The sequence below is a fragment of the Python bivittatus genome, unplaced genomic scaffold, assembly GCF_059951505.1.
Source record: "Python bivittatus isolate LINGU-HERP-01145 unplaced genomic scaffold, Pbiv_v1 ctg000050_np1212, whole genome shotgun sequence".
NCBI classification, from domain to species: Eukaryota; Metazoa; Chordata; class Lepidosauria; order Squamata; family Pythonidae; genus Python; species Python bivittatus.
The window spans coordinates 11084685-11112534 of record NW_028277033.1 but is presented as its reverse complement, the minus strand read 5'-3'; the positions used below and the strand labels follow the sequence as shown (position 1 = coordinate 11112534).

The 27850-nt window shown below is 44.0% G+C and overlaps 1 protein-coding gene across 26 annotated transcripts in view; it reads left to right on the top strand.

Moving 5' to 3' along the window:
* ANK3 (ankyrin 3) overlaps window positions 1-27850 on the top strand; it is a 266225-nt gene that overhangs the window by 224875 nt on the left and 13500 nt on the right. For 24 of the 26 annotated variants that reach the window (XM_088129865.1, XM_088129917.1, XM_088129926.1 and 21 more), the window contains 10 exons: window positions 418-625; window positions 1551-1647; window positions 2426-2654; window positions 6367-6492; window positions 7409-7531; window positions 8077-8103; window positions 11559-11640; window positions 23181-23255; window positions 24461-24592; window positions 25812-25955. In XM_088129865.1, coding sequence (XP_087985991.1) covers window positions 418-625; window positions 1551-1647; window positions 2426-2654; window positions 6367-6492; window positions 7409-7531; window positions 8077-8103; window positions 11559-11640; window positions 23181-23255; window positions 24461-24592; window positions 25812-25955 — 1243 coding nt within the window. Of the gene's footprint in view, window positions 1-417; window positions 626-1550; window positions 1648-2425; window positions 2655-6366; window positions 6493-7408; window positions 7532-8076; window positions 8104-11558; window positions 11641-14827; window positions 22547-23180; window positions 23256-24460; window positions 24593-25811; window positions 25956-27850 lie in introns of all 26 variants that reach the window. The other 2 variants (XM_088129929.1, XM_088129843.1) reach the window with 2 other exon arrangements.

The following is a 27850-nucleotide window of genomic DNA, read 5'->3' as shown; positions in this document are numbered from 1 at the left end:
ATCCTGGAAGGGTAGACTCCTGTAGGACTGTAACTAGGTGTTTAAGGTTCAGGACTTTTGGGCAACATGGTCAAAATAGAAGATGTTGTTTGTTTAAGACACTTGAGCAGGTGACAGCAGGCAACTGACCTTGGCTAATCTCGTCAGGATGATGTCATTAGTGCTGGGGGGGGGATTCAAGGGCTGTCAACAACCAACCCGGGAGAAGCAATCCCATATTGTTGCCAAGGACATTGCATGGATGCAGTCGCTGAGATTGGAGCTTAGCGTATATGAATATCTTTAGTGAGCTTGAAAGAGCAAAATGATTTTAAAAGTAACAAGACAGCATTCTCATTCTGAAAAAAAGGAACAACTAACTTTTCCTGGAAAAAAGTACATATAACAATTTAAAACTCTTTCTTGAATTAATAATAGGCTCAACCAGTTCAGGATGAAATGGTTAAGAAGATCCTTGGCAACAAAGCCACCTTCAGCCCCATTGTTACCGTGGAACCCAGAAGGAGGAAATTCCACAAGCCCATCACTATGACGATTCCAGTGCCACCACCCTCGGGGGAAGGAGTGCCCAACGGGTACAAAGGCGACACCACGCCCAGCCTTAGACTGCTGTGTAGCATCACAGGTGAGACCCTGGCTGGGGCACTTGCGTTTCCCCAGGATGGGCTGCGCGCCCCCGGGCAGCGTCTTCCAGTCGTCATGTGACCCCCAAGGTCAGTCTTGTCTGCCTCCGCCTGCTTCTCCCCAGCCTCCACGTGACTGGAATGAGCAGGATGGGCAGACGGCTGGCCTGCTTGATTTGAATTTCAGGCCAAGCATCAGAGATTTCCCCAACTCTCGGTTAGACCATGCACATTCACATCCCTTGGGAGGCCAGAAGGAAGAGAGCAACTCCAAGAAGTCAGCTGAATTCTAAATGGCCAAAGTCTATGTTTTCTGTGCTCCTTCTGAAAATTCCTGACTACAGCTGTTGACCTTTGATATGCATCTTTTCCTTTAATCAGAGAACTGCTTAAACATTTTGCTGAATATTGTTTTAAAACATTTTATATTTTTGGAGTATAAGTAGCATTATCTATCTATCTATCTATCTATCTATCTATCTATCTATCTATCTATCTATCTATCTATCTAATCTATCATCTATCTGGCAGGAGACCTTACATGGTATGGTGCACTTTCCTGAGGTCTCCAGACTTTTTAGGTGTCCTTATCTAGTGTTGCTTTTGGAAGAAACCCAGGGACCATCTTTAGCAACGGTTTGATTCTCTCTGTTTTAGCATCTCCTTAGTCAGTTATACTTATTTCAAGGTTGGGGCTAGGTCTCCTCACACAGACACACACTTTTCCTCTCCCAGATTGAGGCTGGTCTTCATCCTCCACAGGCAGGGCCACAGTGGTCTCCATCTGAAAAGACCAGAAGTCCAGGGCTATGTGATTTGGGAACTATTGCACCAATAAAACTTGGATCAAACAAAAGCACAATTTCAGATTGTGCCAAAGCTGAGATTCTCCTTTCTTAAAAGAGGTGCATATCTTTTCTTCTTTAGGAGGCACTTCACCAGCGCAATGGGAAGACATCACAGGAACCACCCCCCTCACCTTTGTGAATGATTGCGTCTCCTTCACAACCAACGTTTCAGCTAGGTAGGACAAAAGCAAACAGTGCAAAGCAGATTAACTTTGCCTTTTGTAAGATTTACAGGCCAAAAATGAAGGTCATATTTGCTTACTTGGACATACTGACTGGTGTTCTCCCAGGAGCTCAAGGCAGCATGAATTGCATTCCTTTGTCCTATTTTTTTTACCTAGCAACAACCCTGTGGGGAAGGTAGAGAATGGCCCTCAATCTCCCATGAACTACAGCTCCCATCACTTACAGCCAGCCATATGTAGCTGGAAAGATTGCCATACGTTACTCCTCTGTATACGGGGCACTTTAAAAAGGAAGTCATCGTCCACTGAAATGTTGCAACTCTGATTTTGATGAGCTCCTTTGCAAAAGCCAGAAAGAGGGATGGGGGGATTCAAAGGCAACAGGTTGGACGCTGAAGGGGAACCCAGACATGGCCCAGCCCAGTGAAAGTGAATGCATGAGATAAGACAGAGAAAGGAAATATGACAATATCTAGTTTGTATACCTCCAATTTGGGGGAAGAGCATCTGAAAGTGAATTAAAATTCCAGGAAAAGCTTTGGAGTTCTTAGTATACATTCAGGACACGTTGTTCTAAACAGATGGTAATTATGGAGGAAAAGTCTGGTAGATTTGATTGGTATTCCAATGGAATATTTGTTTTGTCCATATCCTTATGAACCAGATGTGTGACAACGAGCTAATTGCTCCTATCTATCTATCTATCTATCTATCTATCTATCTATCTATCTATCTATCTATCTAATCTGTTTCCCTTTCCCCTCTCTAGATTTTGGTTAGCAGATTGCCATCAAGTTCTTGAAACTGTTGGGTTGGCCACACAGCTATATAGGGAATTGATATGTGTCCCCTACATGGCCAAGTTTGTCATTTTTGCCAAAACAAACGATGCTGTGGAATCCAACTTGCGTTGCTTCTGTATGACAGATGATAAAGTTGACAAAACTTTGGAGCAGCAAGAGAATTTTGAAGAAGTTGCAAGAAGCAAAGATATTGAGGTATTAATGGTTTAACGGTAAAGGTCTTCAAGATAATCATAGACCGTGGGTGAGGCTTTCAAAATGTATTAAACGTGAGATCAGGCCTGTGCAAATCAGCCTTGGTTTGATTTGAATTGGAGGTAGATCAAAAAAGGGCAGGAGTGCAGTTTAAGATTTGAGGGCAAATTCATGTGATTCAAGCTAAATTAAGATTATAAAGTCTATCGTGGGCAAAGCGTCAAAATGCATCTGGCTGCTTTATTCTTGGTAGAATTAGATGAAAATATCAGAGGTGATAGATCCTGCCACATTTGAGCCAAGTAGCCTCAAGGATTTCACTGCAATCTGTCTTTGAAATCTTCCACTGCACCTCTTTTAAGACAGAAATACGAAAGGAGAGCCCGTCGGCCTTCAAGGTGGCTGCCTTCAAAAAGCCTCTTGACCAGCTGGGCTTAATCTGTGCAGAAAAGGGCCCAACCCCAGCTTAAACATAAGGAGGCAGAGAGTTCTTTTCCACCTGCTTTTCTGGTGTGCTGGACTTGGCATTGGGCTGCAGAGCAACCGCTGACTTGCCCTCACTGGGCAATGCCTGCCTTGGATCACGAGGCTTCGTGAGGTGCCAGGGGGGTTAGCATAGATGATTGGCTATTGGGACCTCCTGGAAAGGACTTTCATCCTTCTCTGTATATGGATGTGAGGTGGCAACATTGTCTACTGTCTGCCACACACCCAGAAGAAACAGGACAGCCACTGAATCTCTGAATCCAGAGGATTCAGGGCATCCCACCAAGGAAGATCTCCACATCCACTTACAGATTTCCTTTGCCGGAGTATTCTGACAACAGTTCAGTCAAACTGAAGCACTTCTTCTAATGTTGCTCAACCCTAGTACAAAAATATATGTCGCTGTACATTAATAACATTACATTTACATTCTAATAAACAATATGGTCGTGTTAAATTGTCCATTTCAACATGGTATCCTCAATACTGGGGTGTGAGAAACCCGTGCATTTGTCCTGCCTAGGATGAATTCAACCCATCCAATGCTCCTGACACTTCCAAATTTGTAATTTTACGAGTCCAATAAGTGTTATTGAACGTTATAAGGAGGCGGCTGGGGCCTTGGACAGGATTGCGCCTGTGCGTCCTCTCTTGGCCCATCACCCCTGGCGCTCCCCGTGGTTCACGGAGGAGCTGAGGGAGTTGAAAAGGGCTAAGAGACGTCTAGAGCGCCGCTGGCGGAAAACCCGGGACGAATCAGACCGAACACCGGTTAGAGCTGCTGTTAAGGCCTACCTAGTGGCGATAAGGGTGGCGAAACATCAGCATTTCTCCACGCTTATTGCATCCTCAGAGTGTCGCCCTGCAGCCCTGTTTAGGGTCACCCGGGCCCTCCTGGGAAAAGGGGGGGCGGAGGACCACTTGCAGGGTCGTGCAGAGCTGAACACCTGATGGATAAAATCGCTCAGATCCGTTCTCAGTTGGAAGCCAAGCGTGGAGTAGGTCAAGTGGAGTTGCCCGGGGAGCGTTCTTGCCTAGTTATCTGGGAACGGTTTGATCCTGTTGCCCCTGAGGAAGTGGACAGCGTCCTCGGGGCTGTCAGTGCGACCACCTGTGGTTTAGATCCTTGTCCCTCCTGGTTAAAGCTACCAAGGAGGTGACTTTAGGATGGGTTCTGGCGGTGGTTAATTCATCCTTGCAGGAGGGGGTGTTTCTGAAGCCTTTTAAAGAGGCTTTGGTCCGCCCACTCCTCAAGAAACCATTGCTAGACCCCACCCTCCTGGACAATTTTCGTCCAGTCTCCCACCTTCCCTTTTTAGGAAAGGTGGTAGAAAAGGTGGTCTCGCGGCAGCTTCTGAGGATACTGGAGGAAACGGATTATCTGGACCCCTATCAGTCAGGATTCAGGCCCAGTTATGGGACAGAAACAGCATTGGTCGCACTTTTAGATGATCTCTGGCGAGAGCGGGATGGGGGTAGTGCATCCATCCTTGCTCTTCTTGACCTCTCGGCAGCTTTCGATACCATCGACCATGGTATCCTTTTGGGTCGGCTGCAGGAGTTGGGGTTGGGTGGCACAATGCTGTGCTGGTTCAGCTCCTTTCTCCAAGGCCGAACCCAATCGGTGTTGATAGGGAGCGAGAGGTCCGGCCCCCGGCCCCTACTTTGTGGGGTGCCACAGGGGTCAGTGCTTTCACCACTCCTATTTAACATCTACATGAAACCGCTGGGTGAGATCATCCGGCACCATGGGGTGAGGTATCATCAGTATGCGGATGATACCCAACTATACATCTCCATCCCAGGTGCCTTAAGTGATGCTGTGACTGCCCTCTCGCGGTGCCTGGAGGCTGTGGGGGCCTGGATGGGGGACAACAGGCTTCAGCTGAACCCTGGTAAGATGGAGTGGCTGTGGATACGGGGAGCCTCAGGATCTAGGAGTTTGTCATCTTTGGTTCTTGACGGGGTTGCACTGCCCCAGACAGACCCGGTGCGTATTCTGGGGGTTCTCCTGGACTCACGACTCCTGCTCGAAGAGCAGGTGGCAGTCGTGGCTAGGAGGGCCTTTGCACGACTTTGTGTTGTGCGGCAGTTATGCCCCTTCCTGGATCAGGAGGGCTTCCGCACGGTCACTCATGCCCTGGTCACCTCTGGGTTGGACGACTGTAATGCGCTCTACATGGGGCTACCCTTGAAGAGTATCCGGAGGCTACAGCTGGTACAGAATGCAGCGGCGTGGACAGTTCTTAATGCCCCAAGGAGGGCACATATAACACCGCTGTTGCGCGAGCTGCATTGGTTGCCAGTTTGTTTCCGGGTCCAATTCAAGGTGTTGGTCATCACCTTTAAAGCCCTTCACGGCACGGGACCAGGTTATCTGAGGAACCGCCTCGCCCCGATCATCTCAGCCCGCCCCACTCGGTCCAGCAGAAGGGACAGGTTGCAGACCCCACCCGTCAAGGAATTTCGATTGGTGGGGTCTAGGCAGAGGGCCTTTTCTGCTGCAGCGCCCGCCCTATGGAACATCTTGCCGCCTGAGGTGCGGTGTGCCCCCTCCCTCACGGCCTTCAGGAAAGAGATCAAATCCTGGCTCTGCCAGAAGGCTTGGGGGCCAGAGGGGGGCCCGCACCTGTGGAGATGGCTGGTGGGGTGAGGGGTTTGTCCCCCCCCCCCAGCATCTTACAGGTTTTTTAGGGCCAAATTATAGGAGATTTTTAAGCCATTTTAATATATGTTTTTAACTATTTATAGATGATGTCCATGTCTGGAGAGTCCTGTGTTTTTTTATTATTATTGTGAGCTGCCCAGAGTCACCCATTGGGGGAGATGGGCGGCATACAAATTTGAAAAATAAATAAATAAATAAATAAATATTGAAAACAATGCACACATTTTCCCCCTTCTCGGAGCAGAAAAGGTGGATGAATGTAAAGATGTGTGAAAGCTCAACATTGCCCACGGGTCGTTTTAATAATTAGATGTGAGAAGAAGAAAGGCAGGTAATTAATGCCACTGAAGGGTCCGGTGTCATTTCAGAAACAACTGCAGTTTTGATGTCTTTTTGCCCCCTTCTGCCCGGTGGAAAAAACAAATACATCTCTACAGATCTTGATCTCATGTGGGGAAGCATCTTTAAGTACACCTCTTGAACAGCTTTCAGGCTGAGATGCTTCCTATTTACTTTAATTGCTTGGGGTACTAACAAAGCTTTTTTTTGATCCAACAGGTTTTGGAAGGAAAACCCATTTATGTGGATTGTTATGGGAATCTGGCCCCTTTAACCAAAGGAGGACAGCAGCTTGTATTTAATTTTTATGCTTTCAAAGAAAACAGACTGCCATTTTCTATCAAGGTAAAAGCCACTGCGGCCGCAAGATCGGGGGCAAAACTCTTGTGATCTGGTGGCGTTGTTCTTTTAAAAGGCCATGCTATTTCAAAGAAAGTACACTCTCCCTGTGAATGTGCCATCACGCGCTTGACGTGAACCTCTCGGGGAAGGTGGGTTGGAGACAGGGACAATAAATCCGCGAAGACACGGAATGAGGGTCCTGCTGATGGTTGAAGGGCTTTCTGGCAGTTCCTCTCAGCCGCCAGGAGAAGACCCCCTGCTGCTCTTTGAGGGCACCTCTGCACCAAGACACAGTCTGGTTTATCGGTTTGGAGTTCGGAAGGACTTGCCCTTCATTAAGATCCTTTCCGAATGGCCATTGTCACCTCTGGAAACTGAGTCTGGAGAGGACTAAGATCTTGCTCTCCTTCTGGTACACCCAGATCAATGAGTATTTACGTTGCACTCCTGGCCCATTAATGACCGGGTAAAATGATCACTGTTTGCGATTCTGTGGATGATGGGTGTCTATTTCTTAAAGGGCAGCAGTCATGTAAGCCTGTTACAAAGAAAAGCGAGGCATAAATAAAAACGCTTCCAAACTTTGACCAACTCCTGCAGCTTTATGAAGCCGCTCCTTGGGCCACAGAGGCACCTCATGGCTGCTCTTGCCAGCCCTGTACTTGTGGCAACCATGAATGGAAACAAAAGAGCATAGCCCTCTGGAAGGTGAATACGGAGGTGCATAAATGGGGACGCCATCTCAGCAAGGGAATGGGTTCAGGTGAATTCCAGAAACCTTCCTGTCCTATTCCAAGCAACATTCTTTGGGGGTTCTCCTTCTTTTGTTTAAACCACTAAACTGGCAAAGTAAATGTTGTGGAGATGCAAAACCGTTTCACCGTTTCAAACCGGCCTGTGGCGTCTTATTGATTTGTAGATTAGAGACACCAGCCAAGAGCCTTGCGGTCGCTTATCCTTTCTGAAAGAGCCAAAGACGACCAAGGGTCTGCCCCAGACAGCGGTCTGCAACTTGAATATCACTCTGCCAGCACACAAAAAGGTATAGCCTGGAGACTCGTGTGACGGCGTAGTAGTACGAGTAGTAAAGCAATAGTTAGTACGTGCTGCAAATAGGAATGAACGTCTTGCTTTTGGATTAAGCCTGTTTTATGTCTTAACTGTTTTCATGTGTGCAGAAAGTAGAGGGGTGGAAAACATCTCAGGCTCAAAATGTTCTGCTCCAAGCGGGATGGGGATATTCTGAGCTCAAAAGTTTTGGACCCGGAGTGTTTTGCACCCTTTGAGCAGGAAGCGTTTTAAAAGGTCTGTGGTTTTTAAGGCTGGGAAACTTTCTTTACAGATCATGCTTCTGCTTCCAGTTCATAGACTTTCTGCTTTTAGTAATGTCACGTGTTGATTTGCATTCGATGTAGAGTTTTGTTTGTTAATCTTTTTTTTTTTTTGACATTTGGGTTTGCTTTGTCTATTATGAATTAGCTTGCATTTTTGTGCTCCCTTACTTGGCCTTTTTCATATCCTGATATTCTTTTCCCTGCTGTCCATTATAATATTCCTTGTCTCTGCAATTCATCTTGGGACCCAAAGGAAACAGAATCAGATCAAGATGATGAGGTAATACAAACATGTTTTTTTAAAAATTTTTACTTTTATTGTAATCAGAGTTTATATTCAGTTTTCTGTCACCTTGCAGTAAGGTTTCTTTACCCCAAATTCTAAAACTATATGCATGTTTATGCTGTGCTGTGAAATAGAAAAATTGCAAACATCAAATGAAATACCACCCTTTGCTTAGAGCAACAAGGGCACTCTTCTTCTCAATTTTCACATTTAGCTTCCCTCCTCCTCCTCCTCCTCCTCGATGGGCTGTTTCACAATAAAACAGTACAACTTTGCCCAAGAAAAGCGAAACTACCCCTTGCAGCATTTCAAGGCAGAAAATTGTGCCACATTTTACACAAGTGTTTGCAGAGGGGAAATCATTCAGTAGGGTGCAGTCAGTGGGCTCTCCTGTCCTCACTCTCTGCCCTTGGCTAAAAGGTCCATGTGGTAGCTGCAACCTACCGAATTCTCTTCTTTCAGACTCATATAGTGCAGGACTGATTTTCTTTGCAAGTGCTCACGTGGACTTGAGCAGAGAACATTAAATCAAATTGGAAGTCAGAAGGATATGCGTGAATCCCAAATAATCCACCTTTGCGTATAAATAAATGCAACTCATACGAAGCTACAATCAGATTTGCTAAATCTGTGTCACATTAAATATCTGACACCCCCAGGAAAATACTGCATTTTCTTTCAGATAAACAGAAAACCATTTTATTCATTTAAAATGCCCTGCAGATAGCTGGCTTCCTCTTTAGACTTTCCATATACAACTTATGTGACCTTTCTCTATTATACAATGGATATTATAAATATTTTACACATGTGCACAGGTACACACACACACACCTCTCTCTCAAATCTCCTACAGTGTTTGAACCACAAGGAGTTAACACTCAATGCTGCTGTAAATATCTAAACCTGATGCCTTACACTTAAATTGGGATTACAGTTACCTGAATTATCAGCTGTCCCAACATTTCAGTCACAACCCATCTAGAAGGGACCACACTGAAGATATTTGGTGAGGACCCTGGTTCCTGGTGCCAAGCTGCCAGCTATTGGCAAATTGCCCAGAGGAGGAGAAGGGCCATCTCAGTGAGATTTATGATTGTGCCAACTGTTTGGTATTTGCCTAGTAGGGGACATACTGTGGAAAAAAAATAAAGCATGAGTCAACCAGAGTCAAGTGTGTTAAAAATCCCAATAATTTGAGTAAATAAGGACCTTATGCTCCCATTACAGTCAGTAGGGCTTAAATCACCAATTTCAGCATCTTAAGGTTCACACCTTGGGACGTTCAACCATTCCCGTAGTTTCCAGCTATCTGATAACTAGTTTCTGTCAGTTTCAAGCAAGCATTCTTTAAGATTTCCCCCAATTAGTTTGCCTCTTTTTTTCTTTTTGAACTAATGAGCTATTTGTATAACTATTGCTAAATAAAATTATGAAACATATATAGGGAAGTACGATACAAACTGTTATCAGCTAGCAAAGGCATCTTGCTTTCTAATCCTCATTCTTGCCTTTGTGCATATTAAAACAAAATCAAAACCCTTCCATGCCTTTTATTTGTCCTTTCTGTACTCACTTTAAAGTAGGTGTACCTTGTCATTTATGTGCTTTCATGACAAATTAATTTTGGCAGAAGTATTTGACTGGCCTAAGTTAAAGCTGCCCTGATGTTCCGTGTATAACTGTAGCCTTGTTTGTGGGTGCTCTCATCTGTAGCCAGAAGTTATGACTGTGATGTCACCGTGCAGTATGGTAGAGATGGGGGACCTTGTAATAATGGAACGTTGTAACATGGTCATTAAGGCTTAGCCCTGCTAAGTGAATGTATGGCACTCTTCAAGGCAAAGCGTAGGAAAGGATGTTTTTCCAAGTGTCCCTCTTCAAAGGCGGCCACATCCATTAGAAGACTCAGCACAGATGCTTCGGAGGCTTTCTTGGGTTGCCTCCATGGCCACGTCCTTACGTAGACAAAACTGTAGCTGCACATGGACCCACACGGATGGGAAAGCCTTCCACAGCACTGTAGTAAACCTTTTGCAAGGTGCGACTGCCTTGGAGGAAGGATGTTTGACTCCCATCAAGGCATTTGGCAAAGCGGTCTTGCAAATACCTGCTCATATGGTTCTGCTAAATAAATGTGTCTTCAGGAGTTGTGTCTGTGTGGTTGGGAATGGATTTATGGACGGTAGGCTTTGGGGTCATACTTCTTCCCACGTTTTTCTTCCTTGCTGTTTTCATCATGGATCAAACACCTCATGAACTCAGGACATTGAGGCAGCAGGGCCAGCCCAATGGGGCCTCGGTTCATTCTGCTCTCTGTGATGAGGGACTGAAGGAGGCAGGGGATATGCCCCAAATCCGCTCATACTAGGTCCAGTCTTAGGCCTGAGGGTACCTGTCCTTCCTCTCATTTTGCCCGCTGACATGGAGAATGGAGCTGGGGCCATCCACCCTCCAGTAGCAACAGAAAGGGGCCATTTGTGCCCAGTTATGTCAATGATTAAATTGATTAAGAGCAGGGTGAAATTTATTTCATGTTAAACTGATCTTTAAGATAAGCCAATAGAATTTGCATAAACTGAACTTCTGTGTCAAGTGAAATGCAGTTATCCTTCCATTTTCCTACTTCTTGCAGGGTGCTTTAAGCAAGTGCTTAAATACTTGCAAAAATGTGCATGCTAAAAAACCCCAGCATACATACACATATGTGTACAATTTGGGTGGGAGGGGCTTTAAAATGTTCACAAATGCGCAGAAAGAAAGAGAGAGAGAGAGAGAGAGAGAAAAGAAAAGAAAGAAAGAGAAAGAAAGAAAGAAAGAAAGAAAGAAAGAAAGAAAGAAAGAAAGAAAGAAAGAAAGAAAGAAAAAGAAAGGTCTTGTGCTTGAAGAAATTAAATTGTTTTTAAGACTCAAACAAGACACGAGTCATTCATTCATCCTTAGATTTGAGTCAGTGAGGCAAAGTTACAACTTTAAAAACAGATTGCAGATGGCAAACTCTGTTTGTTAGGGAAAAACTCAAACTTCGAAACTGAATCAAAACAAACCTATGTGGAGATCAGCTTGGGGAGGGCAGAGGGAAGTGGGTTCCTTTCGCTGGTTCCAGACCAATATGCCTTACGGGATGTTGGTTGTTCTAAAATGCAGGGCCAGAAAAAGACAAACCCAGACTGTGTAGCCTATGGGTAGACAGTGTAGGTGGAAAGCCCTTACAGTTCTTAAATGCAAGAATTCTTTCCTTAGGCACCGTTTCCTCCCTAAGCCTTTTTTAGCCATGCAAGTGGGATGATGAGAATACTCCCTGTTTTTTTAAAGCAGGCCTTTGCCTGCCCTGCCTGCTGCTTAGAACAAGACTTGGATAACGAGGCAGAGGTTAAAATACAGAAGGGCATCTGCTGTCAACGGCGATGTCTCTTCGACGTACCAAGAAGAAATATGTTTTCTTACAGACGGAGAAGACAGACCGGAGACAGAACTTCGTGTCCCTGGCTCTACGTAAGCGCTACAGCTATCTGACTGAGCCTGGCATGAGTGAGTTTCCTAATGTACTAATACTGTAATCTAATCTTTCATTAAAAGAGACATTTTTTCTATAAATGTTGCATTTGGTGTCATTTGAAGAGGCATGACTTAGTAGGCAAAGCCCTCTGATTATTCAGGAGCTCCTTTGAGCACAAACAACTTGAGAAACTCAAACAAGGACACCATCCTCCTTCTTTTAAAATATCCATGGGCCACATGAATCATTTGTAGAAGATTGGTTTTCTGTGCTTGCGTAGCAAAAGAAGCTAAGTTGTTCCATCTCCTTTTCCAGAGACAAGGTGGTCATATCTCACCGACAGCTAAACAAAATGGGTCAGATCCAAAGATGCACCCTGTGAGGTTACAGCTGGGGACCAAGCTACATGTCAAACTGAGCTGCTCTCAAATTAAGCTTATTTTAGAAAAAGCAACTGTCTAGAACACTTCTGCTCTGGAATGGCATGAATTTCCTAATAAGAATCTCCCTCTTGGTACGGGTATATTGCTTATAATTAATGGCACTTTACAGGCACAAAATCAAGCCTCCTTGTGGCTGTTTTTACTACAAACATTCACATAGGAATCATATTTTACATTAATATGTCGGGCCAAAGTATCTTCAGACTTATTCAAAGAATTCTAACCTATGGACTTCTGTAAGATTAATTGTACAGTGAATAGATATGTATAATTTAAAATTAAAATTTCATTATACAATGAACAATTCTTCGTTGTATATGTATATGTTGGTGGTGCAAGCCTACTAGGATAAAACCAGCTTCCTGTTTGCCTAAAAATAATTCCTTGCTTTAAGAAAATGGCCAGGTTTATTTGAAATATTATGAAAGCAACTTTAGCAAAAGCATATGAGAAAGTCATTCCATTTCCATGGAGATTATGCCTTGCCATATTTATTATTTTAGTATCCAGCCTATCATAAATTGATTAGCACTTTCAGGTATCAGCTCAAGGGGATGGTCCTCCCCTTTCATCAAAGCACATGTGAACTAGACATTCCTTGGTGACTTTATTCAAGATAGTTGCTCCATGTGGGGGGGAAAAACAGAATTACTGCTGTGAGTGGAGCGTTGGCTTAAAGGTTTCGGCACTCACAGACAAGAGCAAAGTTAGCAGCGACCTGCAACTTTCAGGTCTGTTGTATTTTTTTTATTATCTCACATATCAGAGTTCCCCATGTCAGGCTCAACTCTCCGAAGCTTTCCAGAGTCTCAGCATAACATGGTCACCTTAGACATTGCCAACTGTTGGTGGTCTCTGACTGCTACAGCTGATTCCCAAAGTTATATCTCCTGGATTAAAATCTGGTGCCCTCTCTTCTTACACTTTCCTCTGTATAACAGTAAGGTTTTTTCTTTTGTTTATTTGCTTGTTTCTATACTCACCTATGAGTAGCAGTTGCCTGTTTGCATTTACTGCGCTTCTGCATTGGGAAATTCTAGCTACTGTCCTAAGAAAACGTCACCGTCGCAGGCACAGAGCACCGGCTGCTGGCACTGGAAAGTCACCAACCACACTGCATTTCTTCCAGTTCCCTGGAGCCCTTAACGTAGCAACACTCAGAAGTTAAAAGATGAGTGTTGTTTCAGATGTGCCTAGTGCAGCCAGGCAGTTTCTCTCCTAGAAGGAAAGGAAGAAGCTGGTGGTGGAACTCCATCAACGTACTAAGAATCTCCTAATTTGAAGCTGACCCTCTTTTTACAGATGTGGCACCATCTGACGCCCCAATGTCAATGCCTCCCAGAGTCACTCTGGAGCAGGGCAGTGCCAACATTGAATTGAGTGAATAAATAAATGTGGGAAGCTTGTCACTTGTATCTTATGAACAGAAACTTCAAAGGCCAATGATACGAGTGAAGTGATTCCTAAGAGTTGCTATTCTTAGGGTTGACAGCATAAATTTAGTTGTCTTTGGAAGTTTTTTAAAAGTTCATATGTCATAGACTTCAATAATTCCAGCAGTCCTCAGGAACAGATTAAATTAGCATGCTCAAATCAGCAACAGCGATACAGAAAGACCATTTTCAGAAATAACACCATTTGCTATTAAAACTGGAATGTAAATTTTGTATTCATTGCTTTGAAAACTGTCCTCAAAAGGTACCAAGACATCCAGCCTTGTAGAAAAAGTGGACTCTTCTTTTAAAATGCCTTCTGTGGAAATAATTCTGAATATTGATGTATTCTGCATTGCACACCGCACATGTCATTTCCTCATGCTTGTTTTGACACGATAAATCATGCATGAATAAGAGTAAACGTTTTGGTTGCTTTGCTTGCTCATGTTTTTTCATTAATTGTATTTCTCTTTTTTTCTGTATGACAAATGCTTGTTAAAGTCATTTCACGTGAAGCTTTCTATTTAAGTTTTACCAAGTTAAAGCATGAATAAGTCGACATTCAGATGATTTTTTTTCCGTTGTTGTTTTAATCTCAGAGTCAGAAAAGCTCTTGCTCTTATTGGCTTTGTGAGCCTGAAGCATTTATTTGACTTTATTCCCCTGGCTTCACAATTTGCGCATCAGTTGCCCGTCACTCTTATGGGTATTGGGGGTTCTGCATGAAAGAGTTTGGGGTGTTTCTCAAGCAGACTTTAGTTACGCAGAGTCACATGCACAAGTCCATACAAGAACTCCGTGTCTTAACAAAACGGTTAAAGTCTATAAAAATAGACAATCCTGAGGAAATTATGACACTTGCTCGTAGCAAAGACATATAAATTAACAGGCAAATGGAACTGAAAGATTTAAAACTTCAAATTCAGCACATCAGAAAGTCAATAGGAAGTAAGAGAAGAATTTTTGGTTGTGGCTGTTACTCTAGACCACAGTGGACTTCTTTTTTAGCATTTTCTGTTTTCTTCATTGTCTGCAGACTCGGTTGCCTTGTGCTCTTCTGTTCTCCATTTCCTGTTGTCTTTTCCACTTCCCTCTTTATAAAAATTTTTGATTATCCATAATTATGTGGCTCATTCCTATGTTCCCCCTCCTGTTTAGCCATTAATTGTTACCTATTTCATTCTAATTCATACGAACAACTGTATTTGCTTTTTTTGTAATATTACAACGTTTACTGACCAATTTTCTTCTCTGGTCTCTCTGTTTTTCAATCATTTTTGTTGATTTTTATGTTTTATATCTATCTATATATTATTTTGGTTTAACAATTTAAGAAACAGTTGAACGGAGTGCTGGAGCTACAAGATCCATACCTACTACCTATTCCTACAAGCCATTCTTGTCCGCAAGACCGTATCAGTCATGGACAACAGCACCCATTACTGTGCCTGGACAAAGCAAATCTGGCTTCACTTCCTTGTCAAGTTCTTCTTCTAACACTCCAACAGCTTCCCCATTAAAATCAATCTGGTCTGTTTCCTCTGCTTCACCAATCAAATCCACATTAGGAGCCTCCACTACATCTTCAGTTAAATCTGTTAGTGATGTAGCTTCTCCAATTAGATCATTTCGGACAATCTCCTCGCCACTGAAAACCATGGCCTCACAGCCTCCCTATAATATCCAAGTCTCTCCTGGTTCGTTTGTCAGAGCTCCTGCCATAACGGAAGCTGCTAGTTTGAAAGGGCTGGTGTCGGCTTCTGTGTTCCCTACTCGGACATCTCCTGTGACTACAGCTGGGTCTCTTTTAGAGAGGTCATCCATTACCATGACGCCTCCAGCCTCTCCCAAATCTAACCTTAACATGTATTCTTCAAGCCTGCCATTTAAGTCCATCATCACATCAGCATCTCCTCTTTTATCTTCACCTTTAAAATCAGTGGTGTCTCCTGCTAAATCAGCAGTTGATGCTGTTTCACCTTCTAAAGTCATGGTGGCTTCATCCCTCCCATCCCCTGTGAAACACACAGTTGGACACCCAGAGGTAGCCCTGGTGAATGGATCCATATCCCCTTTGAAATATCCATCCCCCGCCAGTTTAATCAATGGGTCCAAGGCTACGGCTGCATTTCAAGACAAGATGGTGGCAGCAGCCGGTTCTGCAAGCTGTGCTATTAAAGCAGCCACTGACACAGTTGAGAAAATGTTGCCAGCGACTCCTGCAAAGCCATTTTCTCCACTCAGGTCGCACGCGACTTCATCTCCGCCAGCCTTTCAGTCAATCAGAACTCCTTCCGCAGGGGTACTATATACGTCTCTGGGGTCAATCTCAGCAACTACCTCGTCAGTCACCTCATCAACAATCACGGTGCCAGTATATTCTGTAGTCAATGTTTTGTCTGAACCAGCACTGAAGAAGCTCCCTGAGACACCTTCCCTAGCCAAATCAGCAGCTGCCTTGCTCTCACCTCTTAAAACATTGACTACAGAGACATGCACACAGCCTCCCTTTAACCGAACCTCATCTCCTGTCAAATCATCTTTGTTTTTAGCACCCTCTGCTCTTAAGTTGTCCACACCATCATCTTTGTCTTCTAGTCAGGAGATACTAAAAGATGTGGCCGAGATGAAAGAGGACCTAATGAGAATGACAGCAATATTGCAGACAGATGTAATGGAGGAGAAGGCGTTCCAGCCAGAACTAACCAAAGAGGGTAGAATAGATGATGAAGAACCTTTTAAGATTGTTGAGAAAGTCAAAGAGGACTTAGTAAAAGTTAGCGAGATACTGAAAAAGGATGTCTGTGTAGAAAATAAAGCATCAGTTAAACTGTCACAGAACGATAAAGGACACTCCTCTGAGGAAGAATGGGTAGAGTTCAGTGCAGGTGAGATTGATGAAGCAAGACGGCAAGGCGTTGTCATCCCTCCCATATCTATTCCAGAAAAGATGCAGATCAAAGCAAAGGCTGTATCAGAAAAGGATTACAACCTGACCAAAGTAATCGATTACCTAACAAATGACATTGGCAGCAGTTCACTGGCAAGTTTGAAGTACAAGTTTGAAGATGGGAGGAGGGAAGGTGAAGAGAGACAAAAAAGGGTTTTAAAACCAGCCATTGCCCTGCAAGAACATAAACTTAAAATGCCTCCAGCCTCCGTGAGGCCTTCTACTTCTGAAAAAGAATTGTGTAAAATTGCGGATTCCTTTTTTGGAACTGACACTGTTTTGGAGTCTCCAGATGACTTTTCCCAGCACGATCAAGACAAAAGTCCTTTATCGGATAGTGGCTTTGAGACAAGGAGTGAGAAAACCCCCTCAGCCCCACAGAGTGCAGAAAGCACAGGGCCAAAGCCCCTTTTCCATGATGTACCCATCCCTCCTGTAATCACAGAGACTAGAACTGAAGTGGTTCACGTTATCCGTAGCTATGAACCTACATCAGGAGAGGGTTCTGAACCCCACGCAGAAGAGCCACCGTCCCCCAAAGTGGTGAGCACTTTTATGGAGCTGGAGCCCCGGCCTAATGGGGGATCCATCAAAGAAAAGGTGAATGCATTTCAAGTGAAGGCCAGTAGTGAAGATGAGGACCACAAGTGCACCCTTGGTAAAGGTGTCCGTGTGAAAGAAGAAACCCACATAACTACTACCACCAGAATGGTTTACCACAAACCTCCATGCACTGAGAGTTCTTCAGAAAGAATTGAGGAAACAATGTCTGTTCATGATATCATGAAAGCTTTTCAGTCGGGACGAGATCCTTCCAAGGAGTTGGCAGGTCTGTTTGAACATAAGTCTTCAGTTACACCAGATGCTAGCAAACCTACTGAAATTTCACCCCAGCCTACAGAGAAGGACAACAAAATGAAACCCAAACTGGAGCGTATAATAGAGGTCCATATTGAAAAAGGTAATCAGGCTGAACCTACCGAAGTCATTATTAGAGAAACAAAAAAGCACCCCGAGAAAGAAATGTATGTATATCAGAAAGACTTACCTCAAGGTGATTTGGAAGTGCAGGAGGCTCTTCCTTGTTCAGATGAACAAGGCCAGCAAGAAGAAGAAGAACTTACAGCTGAAGAGTCACTTCCTTCTTACTTGGAATCTTCCAGAGTAAATACGCCTGTCTCCCAAGAAGAAGATAGTCGCCCTAGTTCTGCCCAACTTATGTCTGATGACTCGTACAAAACCCTGAAGCTTTTGAGTCAACATTCAGTAGAGTACCATGATGATGAGTTGTCAGAACTAAGAGGGGAATCTTACAGGTTTGCGGAGAAAATGCTTCTCTCAGAAAAGTTAGATGTGTCTTACTCGGATACCGAGGAGTCACTTACTGATCATATCCCCCCCCTTAGCTCAGACTTGCAAGGGCCTGATAAACGATGCAGAGAAAAAGTAGCCACAGCACCCCCCCAGGACATCCTCACCAAACTCTCTAAAGAGATATCAGAAAATGGTGTGGGTAAAATATCAAAAAATGATCCTTATGATAAAGTGACAGTGTTGCATTATTCCGGAGATGTTAGTAGCCCAAAGCATGCCATGTGGATGCGCTTTGCAGAGAACAGATTAGACAGAGGTAGAGAAAAGTTGATGTATGAAGACAGGGTGGACAGGACGGTTAAGGAGGCCGAAGAAAAGCTGACCGAAGTATCGCAGTTCTTCCGGGACAAAACAGAGAAACTGAACGATGAACTGCAATCTCCAGAGAAAAAGCAGCAGAAAGGAATCGGGAGAGAGGCCGGGGTTGGCTTTAGTTCAGCAAGCAGCAGTCCAGAGAAGGCGACTGCTTCTGAGTCACAAAGTGACTGGACAGCAGGAGGAGGAGGAGGAGGAGGAGGAGGAGTCTATGCCCAGGATGGGAAATGCTGGCCAAAAACTGAGGAGAGGAAGGCAGCCAGTTTGCCCAGTAGCCCAGAGAGGCAGATTCTCTCTCAGCCAAGCGAGGACTTGAAGGAACACAAGGGAGTGGCTCCAAAGAGCAAAATCCCAGAGGCTTTGCCAACTGGGTTCCAGCTGAAGCAATCCAAGCTCAGCTCCATTAGGCTGAAATTTGAACAGAGCCTGGGCTCCAAAAATAAGGAGATGCTTCAAGAGGAGAAAAGGCTGGACGTGCCATCCAAAATCCCAGTGAAAAGGTTGCAGGACAGCAAACTCCCGGTCTATCAGTTTTATTCCCGAGAAAAACAGGCCAAAGACATAGACCTCATGGATGGAAATTTAGCATTACAGAAGGAATCTCCTGCTGGCTGTTTACAAGATGGCCCCAAGGGCAAAGGCAAAGTTACTGAAAATGCATCTCCTCCAAAGGTACCCAAAGCCAAGGATGAAATACCAAGCAAGAACATTCCTGCTTTTGCAGAGCAAAAGGTGAAGTGCCTGGCCTACAGTGCCAGTGCAGTGCCTGCCCCGGCCAAGGGACACTGGGATAAAAAGATTTATAGGACGTGGGAAAGCCCTGGGACATCCTCCCATAAAGCACAGAAAGAAAAACTTTCCCATGTGCTTGTTCAGGATGTAGTCCAAGAAAATCAGATTGACCCTCTTGAGACTAAAGATATGGCCAAGTCTGGTGAACTGATCACCGTGACAGAATATGAGCAGAGAGTATCCACAAACGGATCAGGTTCTAAGGAGGTGAAGGAAGTGACTGTAAAGTCTCCATCAAAAAAGGTGCTTTATAGAGAATATCTTGTCAGAGAAGGGGAATACCCCAGCGAAGCGAGAGACAGGATTTCAAAGAAAAAAGAACCACTGGCTGTATCTCATATTCCAGAGAGAGTTTCAGAAGAGAAAAGAATGTTGACAGGTGGCATTCTTGAAGAACAGTCCCAAACCGCAGGCCATGAACTGTCAGCTAACGTGCCCCACATCAGAATGGATAAGGAAGAAGTAGAGGGACAGTTGGTTGCTGCAGAACGTGAGAAAAGCAAATGTGTAGAATATAGCATTGGGCAACTCAGTTGCTTCAAATTAAGTCCTCCTAAGGAGGAGGCGGAGTCATCCCCCCGTAAATCACCCGATTCCTTAGAAGTTAGCCCAGGAAAACAGTCCCCCTCAAAGAATTTTGACCTGGGGAAACCATCCCCTTTAGCAACAGAGGAAGGAGCAAAGGAGATAAAAACATTACCTGTTTATGTCAGTTTTGTTCAAGTAGGGAGGCAGTATGAAAGAGAGGTGCAGCAAGGAACAATAAAAAAAATTGTCAGTCAGGAAAGCAAGACGGTGCAAGAGACAAGGGGGGGATTTTATACCACTAGGCAGCAGAAGCAGATTCCTTCCCCACAAGGTAGTCCAGAGGATGACACCTTAGAACAGGTGTCCTTCATGGACAGTTCTGGGAAAAGCCCCCTAACCCCAGAGACACCAAGCTCAGAGGAAGTGAGTTACGAGTTTACGTCCAAGACGCCTGATTCGCTCATCACTTATATACCTGGCAAGCCAAGCCCAATCCCCGAGGTGTCTGAGGAGTCGGAGGAGGAGGCGGAAGCCAAATCCACCTCTGTAAAACAGGCCTCTGCTGACTCACCCCTGACTGAACAAGAGCTGCCCCATAACCTGGACAGAGAATCTAACAAAAGGCCAAAGGGAAACAGGGTGGCCTACATTGAATTCCCACCACCTCCTCCGTTAGATGCTGATCAGTCAGAACCAGAAAAGCAACGTCCCTCCTCCGAGAGTGACATGGAGATGACTGAAGTCAATCTGCAGGATGAACTTGAAAAATGTCAGCTGGCTGAACCGGTCATCCGAGTTCAGCCCCCTTCTCCTGTGCCACCAGGAGAAGATCTAAGTGACTCTAGTGATGATGAGTCCTTGTATCAACCTGTTCCAATTAAAAGATACATGTTTAAACTGAACGATATTGAAGATGACCAGAAGGATACCTCCACACATAAGTCATCTGAAATGAAGGAGACTGGAAAGCCTAATGAATTTGATTTGGGCCTTGACTCACCGCAGAATGATGTTGCACCAAATGGGAACAATGACCAGTCAGTCACCGAATGCTCGATAGCAACCACGGCAGAATTCTCCCACGATACAGATGCCACTGAAATTGACTCTCTTGATGGGTATGATCTGCAAGATGAGGATGATGGGTTGACAGAGAGTGATTCTAAACATGCATGTCCAGCAGTAGAAACTAAAAAAGATCTGTGGGTTACTGAAGGCATCTTGAAACAGACTGATCGAAGTTTTAGCCAAAGTAAGCTGGAAATTATTGAGGAGGAGGAAAAAGTTGGCACTGAAGAAAAGAAGCCCTTATCAAAATGTCCAGCAGCTGAAAAAAGTGCTGATAAGATTGAACAAAAGTCGGGGGCACAGTTTTTCACTTTGGAAGGCCGACATCCTGACAGGACCGTGTTTCCTGATACATATTTTAGCTACAAAGTAGATGAAGAGTTTGCCACCCCTTTTAAAACCATAGCAACCAAGAGCCTCGATTTTGACCCTTGGTCCAGTAATCGTGGAGATGATGAAGTCTTTGAATCCAAGACCCGGGATGATGACACCAAGCCTTTTGGCCTTGCAGTGGAAGACAGATCTCCAGCGACGACCCCAGACACGACGCCTGCTAGGACGCCGACGGATGAAAGTACCCCAACTAGTGAGCCAAATCCCTTCCCGTTTCATGAAGGGAAGATGTTTGAGATGACTCGCAGTGGTGCAATTGACATGAGCAAGAGGGATTTTGTTGAAGAAAGACTCCAATTTTTTCAGATTGGTGAGCATACTTCTGAAGGGAAGTCAGGGGACAAGGGGGAAGGGGATAAAAATAAAGTCACTGCCATCACACAGCCACAGTCAGGGGACAAAACAGTAGAGAAAACCATAGAGAGAGAAGTAGAAACACCAACAGTTGAACCTAAGCTCATCCTCCAGGCCAGTGGAGATGGTATGGAAGCAACACCTGGTTGTAACTCACTGGAGAAATCATCCGTTGTGGTTCACGCTTCTAAAGTCGATCCCAAATTGCGTACGCCAATTAAAATGGGAATTTCGGCTTCCACCATGACGCTGAAGAAAGACGTCTCAGGGGAAATGGCAGATAAGCTAGAGTCTGTGACATCAGGGATTCAGGGGTTAGACTGCGAAACTGTAGAGGAGGTTACAAACACAGCTGTGCTTAATCAGTCAAGCAGTAGGGAAGCAGAAAAGCATGATTTTCAAAAAGATAATTTTAATAACAACAACAATTTGGACCCATGTACCATACCTACCAATCACGTTACTTGTACAGTAGTGCTAAATGAACATTTTGAGTCCAAGTGTCCCACACAGAAAGCTAATCCAATGAAAGACCCTTCAGGAAATGGTCCCGGTGCAACTCAAGGACACTGTAAGCAGAAAAGACCCAGAGAGCAGCAGGCATCCTCCGAACCAGTAGGGAATAGAGGTCGCTCTCGGCTTCCCGTAAAGGCCAAAGAAGCTGTGCTGCAGAGCACTGGCCAGACCGGCAGGGGGAGTCAAGGCAGGCAGGCGAGTAGAGTTGACCCAAGAAAGCCGTGCACCTCTTCTCCACCCATAGAAGGGAGGTCTAAGATTCCCATAAAAAGCACGCAGAGGCATAATGTAGCCTTAGCTAGAAAAATGCCAGCAGCTCAAAGCCAAGGTCAGATAGAGAGAAGCAAAGCCAAATCTCTTCCTTCTAAATTACCATTAAAGGTAAGATCTACCACCATCGCAGCAGCAGCAGCAGCAGCAGCAGCAACATCCACAACTGTTAAAGCAAAGCAAAGTCAGCTTAGGGAGGTATGTAAACATTCTATTGAATATTTTAAGGGAATTAGCGGCGAGGCTTTAAAGCTTGTTGACCGACTATCTGACGAACAGAAAAAAAGACCACCAGAAGTGTCTGAGGAGGAGGAGGAGGAGGAGGAGGAGGAGGAAGAAGATAGTACATCAAGAAACACATCCCTGTCTGAAGCCACTCAAGTTTTCCAGCCTTCCATTACAACGAAGCCCGCTAGAGATATGAGAACAGAGGCAGCATCTTTAAAATCAAAGATTGAAAAGTCCGACAGTGAGAGGAGGAGGAGTAAGAGGAGGACTGGTGAGAATGGAGGGAGTCAGGTTTCTGGAGCTCTCGGGGCTCACCTTGTGGAGACCAAGCCTAGTTTGTAAAACTTTCAACTTGTTGATCCTAGTGCATGAACTGTTGTGGTTGCCTGTGAAGTGACTTCCTCTAGTTCTCATTCTGTCATTGTCATCTCTGTGTTTTGTCTTTTATGCTCTTCTTTCTTCCTTTATGTGAAGCCCGTGTGGTAGATAGTGAGGGACGCATGCTGAAGACCTTCATGTAAACACTCGGGCTCTAGGAGGTTTTGCTCTGTGGCAGTAAAACTCGCCTTTTGTCGAAAGAAAGAACTTTTTGGTTCTTTAGCTCCTGGTGGGCCATTTTTTCTCCCCTCCACCAGTAATTAAATCATTTTGGACAGCTCAGTAGATAGATTGTTGGCATGTTTGGTTCCATTTACGCAATTTACATCATGTAGATGAACACTAGCTTTTGAAAGGGGAAAGGTTCAGATCCATGAATCTGCATATTAAAAAAAACAAAACAGGGCATTCCATCCTTTTAATAATTGGGCTACAAGCACCTGTTAAAATAACACAGTGCATTAGAGTTAGTCAGTGCTAAGCACCCTTTCATGTTACCCTTTTAATAGAAGAATTATAAATCACAGGTCCACAGAGTCCATGCGAACGGACAGATATAAGGATGGCAATTGTGGCTGATCACCTGGGACTTAGCTGGACAGGTAAGAGTTTGTAATATTCTGACTCCCTAGAAACTAGCAACCCCATTAGTCCCACCTTGTTCTCTCTCCCTGAATGTGTGTGTCCATGTGTTGATGGGGGGCACAGGGCAAGCTTATTCCTCACAGGTCCATCCTGCTCTGCTCTTCAGGTGGAGAGATTAAAAAAATGGGAAAGAGTGAAGTCCTTGGAGCTCATGGTACCTTCAAAAATAAATAATAGAGTTGGTAAGAAAAGATGAAGAAAAACATCCTTCAACACTTTAAGACACTTTATGGGTCTTAAAGTCTGTCCAGTTGAGCTGATGTTTCCATTGATGCATCCATGTCATTTTCTGGGCAGCAGTTTCAGAGAGGTTGCCTTCACCTTTTTCCAGGTGATTTTTTGACATCCCAGTCCTGTCTGCAGCCCTGGGATTCCCTGGGAGGCTCCCATTCACATACTATCCAGGTTAAGAATAGCCTAGGCCAGCTAGGGGCAGCCACGACTGGGACACTGTTCGCATTACCTGAAGTGTTCCTGTGTGACATTGGTAACTCCTCCCTTGCTTCAGAACTGCCTGTGCAGCAGGTCACCGCAACAGTCAAGCAAGCAACAAAGCCGGATTCTTTTTTGTTGCTTCCTACTGGATGTTGGGGACCCACCAGTTGGGTATGCATCTCAGATACAGAAGGGGGAGTGTTGAGCATTGTGCTTGTTATCCCATGACTCGAATCATTTCCCCCTCATTCTGGCCACAACAGATGCCCTTCCAAGTCTGGTGCTTCAGAGCAGCGCTTGGTGGAAGAGGGGCAGGATTGGTGAACTCTGCCATTCTGGCCTTGGAATTGGATTTGGAGACTTGGAACCCAAGCCACAATGTTGTATGTTTTGAGGTTGTCAAGGCCTGCCTCCCTGCCTGGAACATTGTTTCAGTCCAGACTAAGCCTTACAAAGTAAAGAGAACCTAGAATGGAGGGAAGACCCATAACTTTCTCAGCCTGTCTTCTTGGAGGCAGTGAGTGAACAACAGCAACTCAAGGCTGTTCCCGAGAGTAGTTCTCATCGTCTGTCTACATCCTTCGAGGAACTTTGGGAAATTTAGGCTGAATTTTCTGGGAAAAAAAAAGGCTGTATCGTTTGATGTCAGAAATGCATTTGATTTTGAAATGGACAGTTGAAAGCAAGCATGAGTAATTATTTCTCTTCCCTCTTTCTCACACTGTAGAACTGGCAAGAGAGCTGAATTTTTCTGTTGATGAAATCAATCAGATTCGAGTGGAAAACCCAAATTCTTTAATTGCCCAGAGCTTCATGTTGTTAAAGAAATGGGTTACCAGAGATGGAAAAAATGCTACAAGTAAGTTTAAGGTTTGTGTAGAAGCGTATACATCCTGAAGAAACAATGCAGTGACTTGATAGCTGACAGGGTCAGTGGTATGTGTGAACGAACCATCACAGATCAAACACCCCGTGCACAGAGTGAATGCCAGTTGCCATTGCTCTGTGGCAGTGGTGGATGTCTGCCCTGGGTAGGGGTTGTACTTCGTGATCTCCAGAGTTCCTTTCAACCTTTTTATTTCATCAGTACTATTTTAAATGCCTTCACTGATTTATTGGCTGCCCTAGAAATTGGATAATAAATAAATAAGAAGAGTGCAGAGAATATTTCCTGTTGTCCAGCTGTTACATTTCCATATAATAAGTCTATATAGTTCAAAAGAATATGGATGACCAGAAATATTAAACCCTCAGAGTCAAATTATTATGGTACAGGTATGTAATTACTTCTTTTGCACTGTAGTAACTTTAGGGCATTGCAAAAACAGACGTTTTAACAAAGCATGATTCCCACCGCATCTCCACTAACACGATTTACTCATTCCTTTTCTATGCCAATGCAGTGGGCTTCCATAAACCCCAGATGGTACATTGTTTACATTATGTTATTCTGTGACCTCGATACCCTCTTCAGTTAAATCCCTGCGTGCATTCAGCAGTGGACGGTTAGGTCCAGAATAATCAAACCAGGCTATTGAATTATTTTCAGCAGTAGAAAGCAAATCCAAACAACAACAAAACCCCACTATTCTTGCTAATTTTACCTCATAAGGAGATCACAAACAGGAAACCATGATAGTATATCTGTAGTTCTTTCTTTTAGTATTCATGAAATAATCGCAGTACCTGTTTTGACACAGAAGTCTGTCCTCTTCCATCCCATCTCTCTCCTCTGTTGTTCTTGTCAGCAAGTTGTGGTATTGTGGGTTTGTTTGTTGGTTTGTTTTTGGCATCTTCAAGCCAGTGTTGACTCCTGGCAACTGCCTGGACGAGTCCCTGCAGTTTTCTTGGCAAGATTTCAGAAGGGGTTGGCCATTGCCCCCCTCCTAGGGCTGAGAGAAAGTGACTTGATGTGAAATGCTGGTCTCCTGGCATGTCCTTTGTCTGCAGCTGGCACCTCCCCTCCTGTGTATAGATCTCTACGCTTCCTGTGTGATTGGTGCAACCACAGGCCATGTACCCAAATAGTTGTAAGTTACACGCAAGAACTGTAATGTGTTTTGTTCTTTTTTCCACAGCTGATGCCTTAACTTCTGTATTAACAAAAATCAATCGGATTGACATTGTAACTTTGTTGGAAGGACCAATATTTGATTATGGAAACATATCAGGCACCAGAAGTTTTGCAGATGAAAATAATGTTTTCCACGATTCTGTTGATGGTAACTGAGTTTGTTTCATTTTATGTATTTTTTCCCAAGTGAGTAACCAAAATATATTTTGATCTAATGACATGGGACTTGAGACTTTTTGTCCACCCAAAATATGTATTTATTTACCAAGATACAATTTAGCGTATGACTGAGTGAGCATAGGCTCTGTTAACTTGTTTTGCATTAACAGAGTTGCAGATTACTTCAATTAGCCACTGAGGTATGATTGCAAACTTTTCAGTTGCTTTCTAAAATTCCCCTAATTGGGCAATGAAACTCAAACATTCCAATCAGTGCCCAGGTTTTCCTGAGATTTTTAACCTATATTTTGCTTTCTAATGTGGAGGTGCAATCATGAACAAGTTATAGCAATTATTTCTGGCTTTTGACATGTTGCTAGGCTGCTTATGAAATACTATGCTGACCTGAACATGCAAGATGAGTGTGTATGCATGTGTACACTTGCATATGTACAAGAATACATGTTCTGTTTTGCCGCCTCCTGGGAGCATTTTGTGGCTCAGTGCAAGGCATAAAACATTACCCATCTCTGAGCAGCAGTGTTGGCCACTGAATCACGGCAGTGCAGAAATAAAGTTCTGTGGACATTTTAAGAAATTTCTTCTTGAAATGTGGCTTGTGCTGTTTAATCATGAAATTACTCTTTCCTATAAAAAGAATGTGCTTCTCTTGTTTTGCATTCTGTCCTTCCTCTTCTCCGAGCATCTCTCAAGTTCCTTGTCCTCACCAAGACCAGACTACACCTTAACTTTCTCTCAGTGGATTCAGAAAACCAACCAACCATTAATGCACGTAGTTTCCAGAGTTTGCACATCTGAACGCTGAAAGCCTTTTCCCCGTTTTCTCAGATTGGTTAGCCCAATATTTACATGTGGGAATATGCTATACCATTCACTTGCCGTTTCATTTCTATGCTGAGACTCAGTGCTAGGACAGGCATGGTCAATTGTCAGACTCCTGGAATGATTCCATTCGCTGGCCATTGTCCACTGGGAAGTGTTTTCTGACAAGCCGACAGTGGCACAGTAGATGGCCGGGTTTTGTAATACATGCACAGTCTTGTGGTAAACGTGAGGAGGTCATTCGCTGATCCCCTTAGAAGGATGTGTGACCCCCACCATCTCTGGCCTTTCCAGAATGTTCACACGCTAGCAGTATGCTAACGTTTAGAGAATAATGTTCCAGCCAAGTTTTGGTATGGTCAGAATCTGTCTGACAGGTGTCGCTTTGGCCATTCCTGTTCTAGAGAGCAATGGCTCCTTTGTGTTCATGGTTTTCCTTTTCTCTTCTTTATTTGATCAGTGTTTCTGATTGTACCCATATCACCAAGATCACCTCGGTCTCCAAGATCACCAAGGTCTCCTCACTCATCACAGTGCTCTCATCTCTAGAGTTACACTGTTCTGGGAATTTATATATAGATTCTCTCCCCTTCCCCACCTATAGTTTGTGTTTTCTGTCCTGTCATAGATAAAGAAGAATTACCTTTTTCTGTCCTTGTTGAGATTTATTTCCATTTTTTACATCAACTTTATTCTCATAGTGCACTGACTAAATTGAAGTATATAGCACAGTAATAATTATGCATGGCAACTAGGTTAATATTAAAAAGGATACGCCTAGGATAAAATGAAGCCAATTTTACAATACTTGTAAGAAACTTGCCTGTCTCGCAGGCAGGAACTTCATTCTTTGCATTTAATCATCATGAGCCATAATAAAAGCAGAAATTATTTATTTTGCCACAAATTGTCATTATTCATATACATAATTATTGAACAACAGTTGAGGTTCTTTCCAGCTGATTGAGAAGAGCAAGTTCTTCAGTTGTGAAATCATTAAAATAGCTGTAAATGGACATCAGCTGTAGGTGCACTGTGCTA